The sequence below is a fragment of the Hirundo rustica genome, chromosome 3, assembly GCF_015227805.2.
Source record: "Hirundo rustica isolate bHirRus1 chromosome 3, bHirRus1.pri.v3, whole genome shotgun sequence".
Classification (NCBI taxonomy): domain Eukaryota; kingdom Metazoa; phylum Chordata; class Aves; order Passeriformes; family Hirundinidae; genus Hirundo; species Hirundo rustica.
Window position 1 is genome coordinate 90,832,488 of NC_053452.1, and position 12,380 is coordinate 90,844,867.

Genomic DNA, 12,380 nt, shown 5'->3' on the forward strand with positions numbered 1-12,380 from the left:
GTTTGTCTATTTAGATAAATAATTTTCAAGCAACTGGATGGTTTCCATTATCTGGGAAATCTTGACAGTGATTGTGTCCTATAGAGCTTGTTTGGCATTGGGAAAAGTCTTCGTTGAAGTGTTAACTTAATTTCAGTCATGTTATTATTATGTCCATTTTCTGCAACTGCTTTAGCAAATGAATTTCATCTCTCTGAGATACTGGTGTCATTGTAATTCATTCACTCACATGAACGACTTCTGAATAAATTACTGAATTAATGCACAACAATTATAGTTACATTTTCAGTTAAAAAAAATACCCAAAGCAAATCCATGGATATTTGTAGTGAAAAACTATGAGAGCTATCCCTAGCCATTCAGGAGATGACATGACAAAGTCAAAACAGCTTGACTGTCAGTTATCAGATACATGCAGTCAGTGTTCTCAAGTGAGATATAGAATATGAATAATTCTCAGAAATTATTCCAAGAATAGTTATGGATAGCAATTAAGTTCAAGAAATTAAAAATCTGATTACAGGCTGTTTGTGAACTAAGTTGAAATTAGGTTAAGAAAATAATTGTTATAGATTTCTTGTTTATCTCTATTTCACTTCTGAAATATTTCTATTTGCACTCCACTGTCAACTAAGCTTCTCTCTCAAGTGTAAACTAATATTTTTAAAACAGTAATCCAATATGGAAAATGGCCTGAGCAATAATGTTATAATTATAACAATACTGAGCTTCATGCCGGCTTCTGTTCGTTTTGGAAGAGTCTGTCTCACACAGTGTCCAGAAAAAAAGAAGCAGAAGTAGCAACAACTAAAAACTATCAACAGAGAAAGTGTTACATTTTCTATTTGGTTCACTGCAGATTGAAGAAATACAATATAGAGAAGTATGGAGTTTGCAGATTTTTCTGGGCAGAGACTGATTCTTGTATGTTTACCTGTTATCTGATTATAGAAGTAGCCTGATCTTGAATTAGGTACTAGTTACCAAAAACACTTTGTAAACTATAAATAATAATAGAATTGAAGCAAAAATGTGAATAATTCCCTTTCCATTTAATTATGTCTCAGAGGTTGAATTTTCTGGATGACCACTCCACATAATAGCTGGGAATTGCTGATTATCAGGATGTAACTATTACCTGAAATATTTTGAAAACATGTTAATATGACTACACATAATTTTTGAAAACGATGAAAAAGTGATCTTGAGACTGTTAAGTGTGATTTCACACTCCTAGACCCTTGTTTCTTTCAATTTGTGTTTTATTGATCACTTTATAAAACTTTCCATGGGGGTGCAATAACTACATGAGGAAAAAGGCTGCCGAGAATCAAATTTCTCTCTACAGGCAGTGGGAACAGTGGGAACATGTTTTCTTCAGGATCACAGCTGGAAACCTTTGTGGTTTTGTCAGTGTTTTTGGTAAAGTTAAGTAGTTTACACGTTCTACACCATACAATACAGTCAGCTTTGTGAAAATAAACTATGTTGAGTTTGGTAATGCATAAATGTTTAGAATTACCGGTAAATGGGGATGACACCCCTTTTGTTGGTTTAACAACAGTGAAGGATGCTGTGGTCTTTTTTCAGACCTCACTTTTGCAGATAGAATTTCTCTCAGTCTTTGTCACATCTCCAGGTTTATGTATTTAGGATCAGATTTGGTTTATGTTGAGTAGATAAGAAATGCAATGTACTGTATGATGGCTTTTCTTGTCACAGGTACATTTTCTTTCATATCTTTAAATATTCACTATACCTGAAACTAGCTGGACTATGCTATCATGTCAAAGTGTTAAAATGCCTTTTATTTTGTGAGCTTTGTTTTTGTTTTGAGTTGGTTACCCATGATAATAGTGACATGGCTATCTGAATCTGTTACAGTGTGCCTGAATATTATGACTATGGTCACGGAACAAGTGAAGAGGCTTATGACAGCTACGGTAAGGTCTCTTCTATCTTCTGCAAATGTGTGAAATCAAAGGAAAATGTCTGTCACCAGCAATTCAGAAATTACTTGCATAAACTTTTCTTTATTTCTCTTATTTTACAAAGACCAAAAAAAATAGATTTGTGTAACTTTAGGGTGAGTTTTGACATTGAGAAGAAAATTGGACTGATGAATTTCAGTCAAAATTACAAAGCCAATTACAGTCACCGGTCAGTTCAACAGGACTACAAAAGTTTATATTAGTGCTTGAATATCTTTCACAGTGTTAAATTTCAGTCTGCTTGATATGCCAACAATAGTGTGCATCTGCTGCTGTCCTGTGCATCATTTTAACCAGCAAAGTTTGTGAGTTTCAGAAATACAGACAATCAAAGTGGAAAGGAGAGGTTGCTGTATCATCATGGGAACCCCTACTGCACCAAGATAAAGGAATATCTCGTGCCACACTAGGCAGTATGAGTAGAGGGAGTGCTGTAGTCTTTGCACTTCTCCACCAAGTCTGTGCCTGAGCTGGGACAGTCCCACTTCTTGGGTACGGGGGGCATGAAAGGAAGAGAAGTGTAGCTCCCATAAGTACAAACCATTTTCTAGATTTGTTGTTTGCTATTAGTGATATATTTCAATAACTGGAGTCTAGACCATATTTTTAGACCATAACTATCAGGACATTGTATCAGGTGGCACACTGAATCTCATTCAGAGATTTTCACTGAAATGACAGAGCAAAGCTCTCTACTTTTGGCTGAAAGAGTGACCCTAATATTCATCAGAGATGTCATGCCTGATTTAATGCTTCTGTAGTATCCAAAGTCTGCATGGTGACTTCCACAGCATTGTGAAAATGAGAGCTGCTGGAAATGATGCTGCAAATGAAAGTTACACTAAGGGGTGATATAAGGGTTGCTGCTTGAAATAAATAATTTTATTCATGCAGCTGTGAAGCAAGTGCCACTAATGCAAACTTGCAGTTTCCTTTGTATTGGTACAGAAATAGACATTACTGAGACATAATCAAAATGATTACTTTGCATAATCAGAAATAACTTTTTTTTGTACAATCAGTTCTCACAATATATTTGGATTATTCAGTGTGCAGTCAAGCACATTTTCAATGCTAGGCAAGTAATAATAATAGCGTATCCATATGAGTGTGAGTGGTTCAGTTACCCTTTGTTTTGCTTCCTTTATGCGCACACATTTTTAATAGCTGTAGTGGAAGGTCTTTACCCCCATCTACAGATCCCCTCTTCACTGCTTTCCTGAATGCACTGCTAAGCTTTTGGGCAATGCAGAAAAGAGTAGTCTGAGCTCAGCAGTAAGAATTACTCACTGTTTGACTTTTAATTACACTCCACCATGCTGAATCTCCATGTGTTTGGGCAAGACATTTAAAGTGGTGTCACTTTCTTTCCAATCCCTCATTTGTAAAACTAGAAGAATTTTACTTGTTTTCCCAGCAGGGATTTTGAATGGACTAATTAGCTAAGGCTTACAAAGTGTTCACAGAGCGGCATCATGACTAAATTTATGCTCTGCATGAAGCTCCTTTTTCTGTTTTCCATTCAGCAACAGAAACAAACCCAATATGCCTGGGTTTCCTTTTCTAGACTTAAAATACATGGCTGATAACTGTGGACTTGCTTTGTTTTTTGCTTGAACTATCTTCTGAATCGGCATTTGCATACAAAGATCTAAGTGTTATCAATAACCTGGACTAAACTTAAAGTTGAATAATATTTCAAGTTGCAATTTTGCTACTTTCTGAAAGCAGTTACATTTATATATGACTGTTTATGCTACTCTTGGTTCACTTACTTTAGGAGATTAGTAGATTTGCCAGTTTCATGCCTTGAAAATCTGTGCAGGACCTTCTGTCATTCTGAAGTCACCACTATTTATCTGAGGAGGTAATCTGAGTACACAAAGCTATAGAGCTATAGAATACACGCTTAACTTCCTCAGTTTCTCAGTTCTTGCTGCATACACTGATGTTCCCTCTGTATCTGATCTATCATCCTCACCTTCTCATCCTCACCTAACTTTACCCTAATTCTCTCTTTCCATTTCTCTGCTTTTTCAGGATGTTTTGTAAATCATTGCAAGTCCCCTGAATACATTCCACTGTATTAAATAAGCTGCCCCTTCATTTTTCACCATCCTATAGAAATTTACAGTTTTTCTTTCATTTGAACTCAGTTTCACACCTTGTTTTGCCTTCCATAACAAGGCTATATTCCTCCTTTACAGTTCTTCCTGGCATACCTCTGTAATTCCAAATTCTCCCAAACTCTGAATAAGACCACAGACAAATGGTACATGAATTGTCTTGTTGTCAACTCTTAGGTGTTTTGTGCAACAACTTGTCTTTTCTCCCTTATCCTTTTCAATAACAATATCTGAGTTATCAAAAATTTACTAGCTTGGCATTTTTTTTTACTTTCTCCCGTGCATCCTCTTTCTTCTAGCTTACCTTTAGGGAGGACAGTTTTCAATCCTGAGAAGATTTTCTTTCATTTTTCATGAAGTAGATTCAATGAAATAGTAATGCTACTTCATACTTACAGTCTTTTTAAAGTATAAAAGTTCTCTGTAGCTTCTTAAGTATAGAGCACAATAGTACTCCTATAAGAGCTGCCTGCTGTGACTTTTCTTGCTGTCTGTACTCCTGAGAAGTAGCAGGTGGTTTACGTCTCATGGGTTCCTCTCTGCTCCTTTTAAAAGAACTTGAGGAGAATTCTGATTGAGGAAACTGTTTCCTCAGAAGATCACAAGATTTATGCATTTATGGATTTTTCACAGTATGGTTCCAAAAATCAGAGGGGTGTTTCAGAGCAGAGCACACCTGAACACCATTTAAATCTCAGGAAGTTCACATGCCTTTGACTAGACGGAAATATAAACAAGGAAGGACCTAAGTCACTTGTCATAGGCTAGGCAAGATGGATTCCCAAACAGTATTCACTGCTGTTAAACCCATAACATGACTGCCTTAACTCCTCAGTTTCTTTTGAGAAAATTTGTAAGAATTTCATCCCCTCCAAATCCAGCCAAGGAATCTCCCAAGACAATAGGAAAATCAGGGATGTATGTAAAATTACACTGCTTTCCATGACTAAGGGATGTTCCATGAATAAAAATTTGCAGTACAGAGCCCCCTCATGAAGTTAGACACTTAAGCTCTGTTGTGATTTGACATGCTTGTCACCCAGTCTCTCAGAAGGATCAAAGTAGAGACACTTCAAAGCATTCCCTGCAGCAATCTCTGTGTACATGAAAATACAGTACTCAGGAATTATGAGATTCCTACAAATTTTTTATAAGATCAGGATTATGCAGTTACTGCTAGAGAGTTTTGAGGATCTCTGTTCTAGGCTAAGGAACATAAATTTGGGCCGTATGCCTGAAAATCTTGGGGATGTAGCCCTTATAGGCTAGTTATAAAGGCTAGTTATAGGTAAGTTGTAAAGAAATATCTTTAGAAGGCAGTTTAAAAATAAAAAAAATCATTCATTTAAAGTACTGTAAAAATTTTCAAAAATGTAAAGCATCCTCACCTCTGATCACACTCAACAAACATTTTCTATCCCTGATGGTTTTGACACCTGCAGATAAGTCTAAACTAAGGTAATGGTGTCAGGTTAACTTGATGCTTATGTTATAAAAGAGAAGGCATGAAATTGGATTAATTTATTAACAAAAGGTTTATATTCTTTGCTCTTGTTAGACGTTAGTAGTTTTGTGGCTTCCCTTCTGGCACTATTGTCATCTGAAGAGATATCTAGTGAAGACATGAATTAAATGATTTGTCATACAAATCAATTAGGATAAAACGTACATCTAAAGTTTGGTGTACTAAGAATCTTTCCTGCACATATGTAATGTCATTTCCAGCTCCAAAAAGCATCTTCCCTGGACAGGACCACTGTAAATAAAAAGCCCTTTGTAATCAATTCATGTTCTCATTTCTTCTTCTTCCTGTCTATTTTTAGAGGAAACAGCATTCTTGATTCAGGTGCTGTGTTAGGCCACATTAGAGAGGTATCAGAGAAGAGTGTATGACTTGCAGGCAAGGCAAAACCAAGATTGTATTCATTATATCTGCCTGCTTCACTGTTTTTTCATCTGAATCCTTTTTTGCCCTTGTACTGATCAGAGCATTCCAAACTTTGTTGTTCATCAGTGGCTCTTTCTGTCTTGGCTCACCCAAAGGCTGGAGACTCCAGTGGTGAGCTCTGGCAGTTGCTGCTGCAGAAGGTTCAAGCTTCTGCCCCTCCTTCCAAAGGGAGACTGCCACAGGAGTGAGTGTGCCTCTTGTCAGATGCCACAGTTCACAGCCTGGTGCATATCCTGGCTTGTGTATTACCCAAAATTATGGCACTTATTGTTTTTATGTCAGGTCGTGAACTGCAGTATCTGAGAGACCAGTACACTCAGACTCCTTGTTGCTACCATGAAAAAAGCAGAAACCCTAGATAGTGAAAGGATGGGTTGAAGTCTATAACCTCCTAAACCACCACAATTAAATTAGGATAGCACCATCTGCCAAAGGCCTTAGGCAAGTAGGAAGGTTAATCTATAGCTTGCCACCTACACAAATAGGGAAGAAAGACATAAATGAACTCCATTCACATTACTGCTGCTTTTCAGGAGAAGCTTGCAAGGCCTTTTACTGCATGTTCTGCCATTGCATTAAGGAGACATTATTTAAACATTTTGTGTCCACCAAAAATTTTCAGCCGTTTATATTTTCTCAAATGACCATGTTTTTTGGGATGCATATTCTACTCCAGTTTAGCATTAGGTACTTGTAAAGAACTTGGTCTCAGGATAATTCCATATTTAATTAAAATTGGAGAATCTAACTGCTTGGTGTAATTCCTTTTAATGTAAGACATCATTTAAGCTGTAAAATGCTGTCACAATGATTTAACTGTTCCACAAAGAATTCCCTGCCAGTTGCTCCATATAAGAGCTTTGCAATTGTTATAACAATTAGTTTGCTAAGTAATCCTCTACAGAGATGACACTCCATAAACAAATACTTTACAGACCTTTTTAGCTAACAACTAAAAATGTACATCAATATTCCACTACTCTTTTATTATACTGTTTATTTTTTCATTCTGTTTGTCCTAAAAAGTGAATCCTCTAGTAAATAAAGTTTTTCTACAATACCAATAATACTTTCTGCTGAACAAGTGTAAGTAAGCATATCATGATGAAATTTGTGGAGGAAAGCACGTATGGAGGGATCAAACCTCTAGAATTCTGATAAATAACTTGATTGAAGAGATGTTACCTTAGGAGACATGAATTCTCATACTTCATTAAAAGACATAAACATGCTGATGACATGGAGAAACTCATGGAACTGCCACTCTAGTGTGAAATCAACCCTCCATGGCAATGACAAAGTAAAATGAAGCCATGTCACAATGTATACTGAGAAAATAATTGTGAATTTTGAAAAAGCACTTCATAGCGATTTCTCTGCAGTTGGAGATAGGATGTTTTTTCCAGCTGTTGAGTCCAAGCTGCTTCCTCATTTTTAATAACTTTGTTATTGTAGATCATTAGTCCTAATATTCATTATGCTCAGCATGCTAAGGGTTTCTTGCCCTATTTTTTTTTTCTAGACTAGTCTCATTTAAATATTCAAATGTGGGAAATCAAGTGCTCAGATGTAACCAACATTAATTAACAAAGTCTTAGTCTAGTAATGTGGAACAATTTTTCATTTATATGTGTATACATTTGGTGTCTCTTAGAAAATGTTATGGCAACATACCAAAGAAAACTTTCCTTGGTGTCCTTGGGTCCTAAAATCACCATGGAATGAAGAAAATCATAGGATGGTTTGGGTTTGAAGGGTGCTTAAAGATCATGTAGTTTCAAGCCATCTGCCATGGATGAAAACACCTTCCCCTGGACCAGGTTGCTCAGAGCTCTATCCACCCTGGCCTTGAACACTGCCATGAATAGGGCAGTCACATCTTTTTTGGGCAGCCTGTCCAATTGCCTCACCACCACCCTCACAGTAAAGACTTTCTTCCTAATATCTAATCGAAACTTGTTCTCTTTCTGTTTAAAGCTATTTCCCCTTCTGTCATTACGTGCTCTTGTAAAAAGTCCCTCTCCATCTTTCCTGTAAGTTTCCTTCAGATACTGAGTGGTTGCAGTTGGTTCACCCTTCTCTTTTCCGGTCTGAACAACCCCAATTCTTGTGGCTTTTCCTCACAGGAGAGGTGCTCCACACCTCTAATGATCTTGGTGGCCTCCTCTGGTCTCACTCCAACGGGTCCATGTCCTTCCCATGCTGGGGACCCCGGAGCTGGATGCAGCACTGCAGGTGGGGTCTCAAGAGAGCAGAGCAGAGGGGCAGGACCACCTCCCTCACCCTGTTGGCTGCTCTGCTTTTGATGCAGCCCAGGATGCAGTTGGATTTCTGGGCTATGAGTGCATAAGACCAGTTCATGCTCAGCCTCTCATCCATCAGCACTCCCAAGTCCTTCCCATCAGGGCTGCTCTCAATCTGCTCATCCCCCAGCCTGTCATTAATGAAGATATTAAATAACACTGGTCCCAATGCGGACTCGTGAGGGACACCACTTGTCACCCATGTCCATCAGGACTCTGAGCCATTGAGTACTACCCTCTGGATGTGACTTGCCAACCACTTCCTAATCCATCTTATTATTAATTAGGCATCTTAGAGGCAATGACTCAGATTTTACCATTATGGTGGAGGTTTGGTCATGTCTTGACACCTGGCTGGCTGTTTAGCACATGCTGGGTGCTTCTACACTACCACGGGAGTGTTCTTTAGAATTAGATTTACCAGTTATCTGCATTTATGGGTCTTCTTTCCACACCACTGAGTGGGTTTGAAGTACATAAATTTTAGTTTCAAACTAAAACAAAAGATGCAATCCCAGCTGTTTGTGAGATTTCACTTCCAGAGGCTCAAACTAGGGCCAGTCTGAAATGGAAAACACCTGTAGAAGCTGTATTGTGAATATCAGGTCCTCAGTGTCAGGTGTTTCTCTCTGTAGTTCATCCCTATTGATGTGCACTGTGTGCTAATATTGATAGAGCACCTGCATCCTGATGCCCTCCAAGCTGTCCCTGCTAACAACCTTGCTAGGTGTGCCATCATTCTGAGGAGTGTGTCGTGTTCCTGCATGACCAGATTCATTTTGGGCTGATTGGGGCATCTGGTCTCCTGCTGAGCATGAGGAAGATGTACACCCAGCCCTGGTAACTCAGAAATGATCCTAAGTCTCCCTGTACAGTACTCAAATTTTTGTTCCACTGGAAACAGGAGGCATTGAAGATTTCTACTGCATATGGACAGAAGATACACCAAATGAATTGCCCTCCTTAAATTTTCTGTTTCAATCATTCCTATACTTATGGATAACAGCATTCCTACTGTGGGACAGAATGAAAAAAAGCATTTTCTTGATTTTCTGCAAAATTTTATCAATTATTTTACTGGAGGAATCACCTTAGCTGTATCTCAAGTGGCATTCCTTCCCTTAGAGGAGATTTATGATTTTCATAAGAGCATGATTTTGAAGGTTTGTGGGGAAAGGAGCACATTTTGAATTTATCTATGATGACTAATGTGGGGATGATACTAGAGCTACTGCTGTTTTGTCAAATCAGCGTTTTAATTAGACTATAATTCTTTAGAAAGACCCATATTTAAACACATCACATTCTTTTAACTGTCTGTGTATCTTAAAACTTTTGCACTCCAGTTTTGCTACGAAAATGAAAAAAAATTCTGCATATAGCAGAAGATTGGTTTTAATTTATAGCAACTTATTGTGCTTCCTCTATTACTTCTGAATTATAAATCATTTTCTGTGACAGAATAAGAATAAGTAAATCATGCAAAACTTTCCTGTGTAATATTTCAAATGGTAATTTCTCTGTCTTGCACCATGGGAACTGTAGAGTTGGAGAATCTAAGACAAAAGTCCTGTAATATTGATGTGCATCTATTTAATTCCAGTTGCAGTATATTACTGCATGTTTCATGTTGCATGACCATAAATTAATAGAAAATTAATTTTTACTAAAAATAAGGGAAAAATAAAAGTCCTACACTGTAACATTACCACTTACCTCACAGCAACACTGATAAGAGTCTTATTCTTCCTGGCACCGCAGTTTCCCAAACTAGTTGTCAATGTACTCTGACGCTGCTCCTTCCCTGTCTGTGGCAGGTGTTCACTACAGAAGCGGCTGAAGACTTCTAAGAAATAATTTTCCGCAGTGGTCATTACTGCAAATCTCGCTGTCAGTACTTAAACTGCATGGAGGGCTGGCAGAGGGGACTGCGCAAGCACTTCTCTTCTGCTCCAGTGCTGTCAGCTGGAGGATTTCTGTGATCCTCCACTACCAGTTTAAGCCAGGGAAATTCTCAACCCTAAAGCAGATTTGGAGCAGCCGCACAGTTTAAATTGTTATCCCTTCTGAAGAGAAGGTGCTGTCAAGCATAGAGGCAATAGTTTAGCGTTTTTTGAATAGGTACAGCCATTTTCAGAAAGTAGACTATTAAGCCACAAGGTTTTCCATTCATTTTTAGTTTTCAAGCTGTATATATTTCATACTGCAGGTCTAGTAAAATAAAGGGTACTTAGAATGGTGTAAACGAGCTTAATTGGTTTGAGCCTGTGTTTTGAAAACATTTCTTGTCTTCTTAAAACTCCAAATTTCAAATGAGAAAGGCGCCATTTGTGATTTGAGAGAGTCACTTCAGCTCTTCTTCTCACAAAATAATAAAATACATAGATGTCAAGTCAGAAAATCCTGTGTATTTTGCAAGCTTTGCACATAAGCAAGCAGAGACCATAAGACTGAAAAAACTGCATGTTCTCCTTAAGAAAAACCCAACAAAATCTGTTCTTGCATTTTTGTAAAAAATAATATATACTTGTCCAATTATGGCACAAGAAAAGGGCAGCTACGTTTTCTGTGTGGATTTCTGAGCTGAAATACTTGTTTCAGTCATTAGCTTGTGTAGGACAAATTTCCCAGCCATTTGCAAGTAGTATTTCATCTCCATCCATCTTTCTCTGGAGGCTTTCGATAAATACAGCACAAGTTGAATTGTCCAAAGAAAGGCATTCTAATTTTAAGAGTTCTCATTAGAAAGCTATGCGTCGTTTCTATTGGGTCTTCTGCTCAGCACATCTGTATCACTTTTCTCTTACTGCTCAGCAATTAATTACATCTCAGAACACCCCAGGGAGGGAGGTATTCCTGTCTCATTCTTCCAGTGAGGAAGCCATACCACAAAGTATTGAAAAATTGTCCAAGGTCACTGAGAAAACAAGGAGTACAGCTAGTAATCCAAATTCCTGTGCAATGTGCTCTCTCCACAGTATGGAGTGTGCAGTAAAAGAGATTTTTTCTTCCTCACAGGAAAAAAAACTGTTTTATTCTGAATCAAATCAACTTCTGTTTCTAAAACACCAAAAGGTAAATGAAAAATCAAATTGAACCATTACACTACTTCCTCTTATATACATCTTAAGTATCTAATCAGAATAACGCTTTCTAATATTTTCCTGGCCACCTGTCCAAAATAATTGACCAGAAATTATTAAAATTGTGCCCAGTAATTGTGGGCAATATTCAGATGTTAAATAAGTTACTGGGAAGAAAAAGTGATCAGGTCTTGATTAGTACTAGGACTAAGCAACAACTATAAATAAAAACTAATAAGGAAATAATGTATTCCTATTTAAATCACATGCCATTAATGTATATTTTTATTTTTAACTCATCCATTTTTGTGATCTGCCCTTCAAATATTGCATTTTTTCCCTCTTTGCATACTTGAAATAGTTTTATTCAATTCTGGAAAATTACATTATAACATTGCAGAATGCTAAATGAAGAGTTTAAAAAAGTGTCTAATTATGTGATTTTCTCGAATCTTTATTTAAAGACATTTAGCATTTGATGATAGCCACATGGATAGACCACTGAATTTTTCTGTGCTTTCAGTAATACATAGGTAAAATACTAAGACAGAAACAACTTCATATGTATCCATCTCTGTGTTATATATGTTACTGTTTTGATTCCATATTCAAAGAATTTTCTCAGTTTAAAAATTATATGAGCTTTTTACATTCTGACTCCAGTAAGGGAAAAAAAAAAAAAAAAAAAAAAAAAAGGGCAAACGACAGCAAACTAAAATTATGTATTTGAACAGATTAGAGCTATGGAGTCTCCTAGCAGTTGATCAAAAAATAATCTTTAAAGACAGCCTCAAGTAATGTATCAGTTATGTCTGTAATAAATACTACAATCATTTCTATAACTCACTGAACACGGTAAAGTATAGAAGAGTCCATCTGAACCATAAAAAGCAGTGCAAGAACACTAACATGCAAATTCACCCAAACCT

The 12,380-nt window shown here is 37.2% G+C and overlaps 1 protein-coding gene across 3 annotated transcripts in view; it reads left to right on the top strand.

Moving 5' to 3' along the window:
- Window positions 1-12,380, top strand: part of KHDRBS2 (KH RNA binding domain containing, signal transduction associated 2) — a 336,050-nt gene that overhangs the window by 287,479 nt on the left and 36,191 nt on the right. For all 3 annotated transcript variants that reach the window (XR_005700299.2, XR_005700300.2, XM_040060662.2), the window contains exon 8: window positions 1,885-1,943. Coding sequence is in view for 1 of the 3 variants with exons in the window: in XM_040060662.2 (XP_039916596.1) it covers window positions 1,885-1,943 (59 nt within the window). In the remaining 2 variants the exon portion in view is untranslated. The remainder of the gene's footprint in view (window positions 1-1,884; window positions 1,944-12,380) is intronic.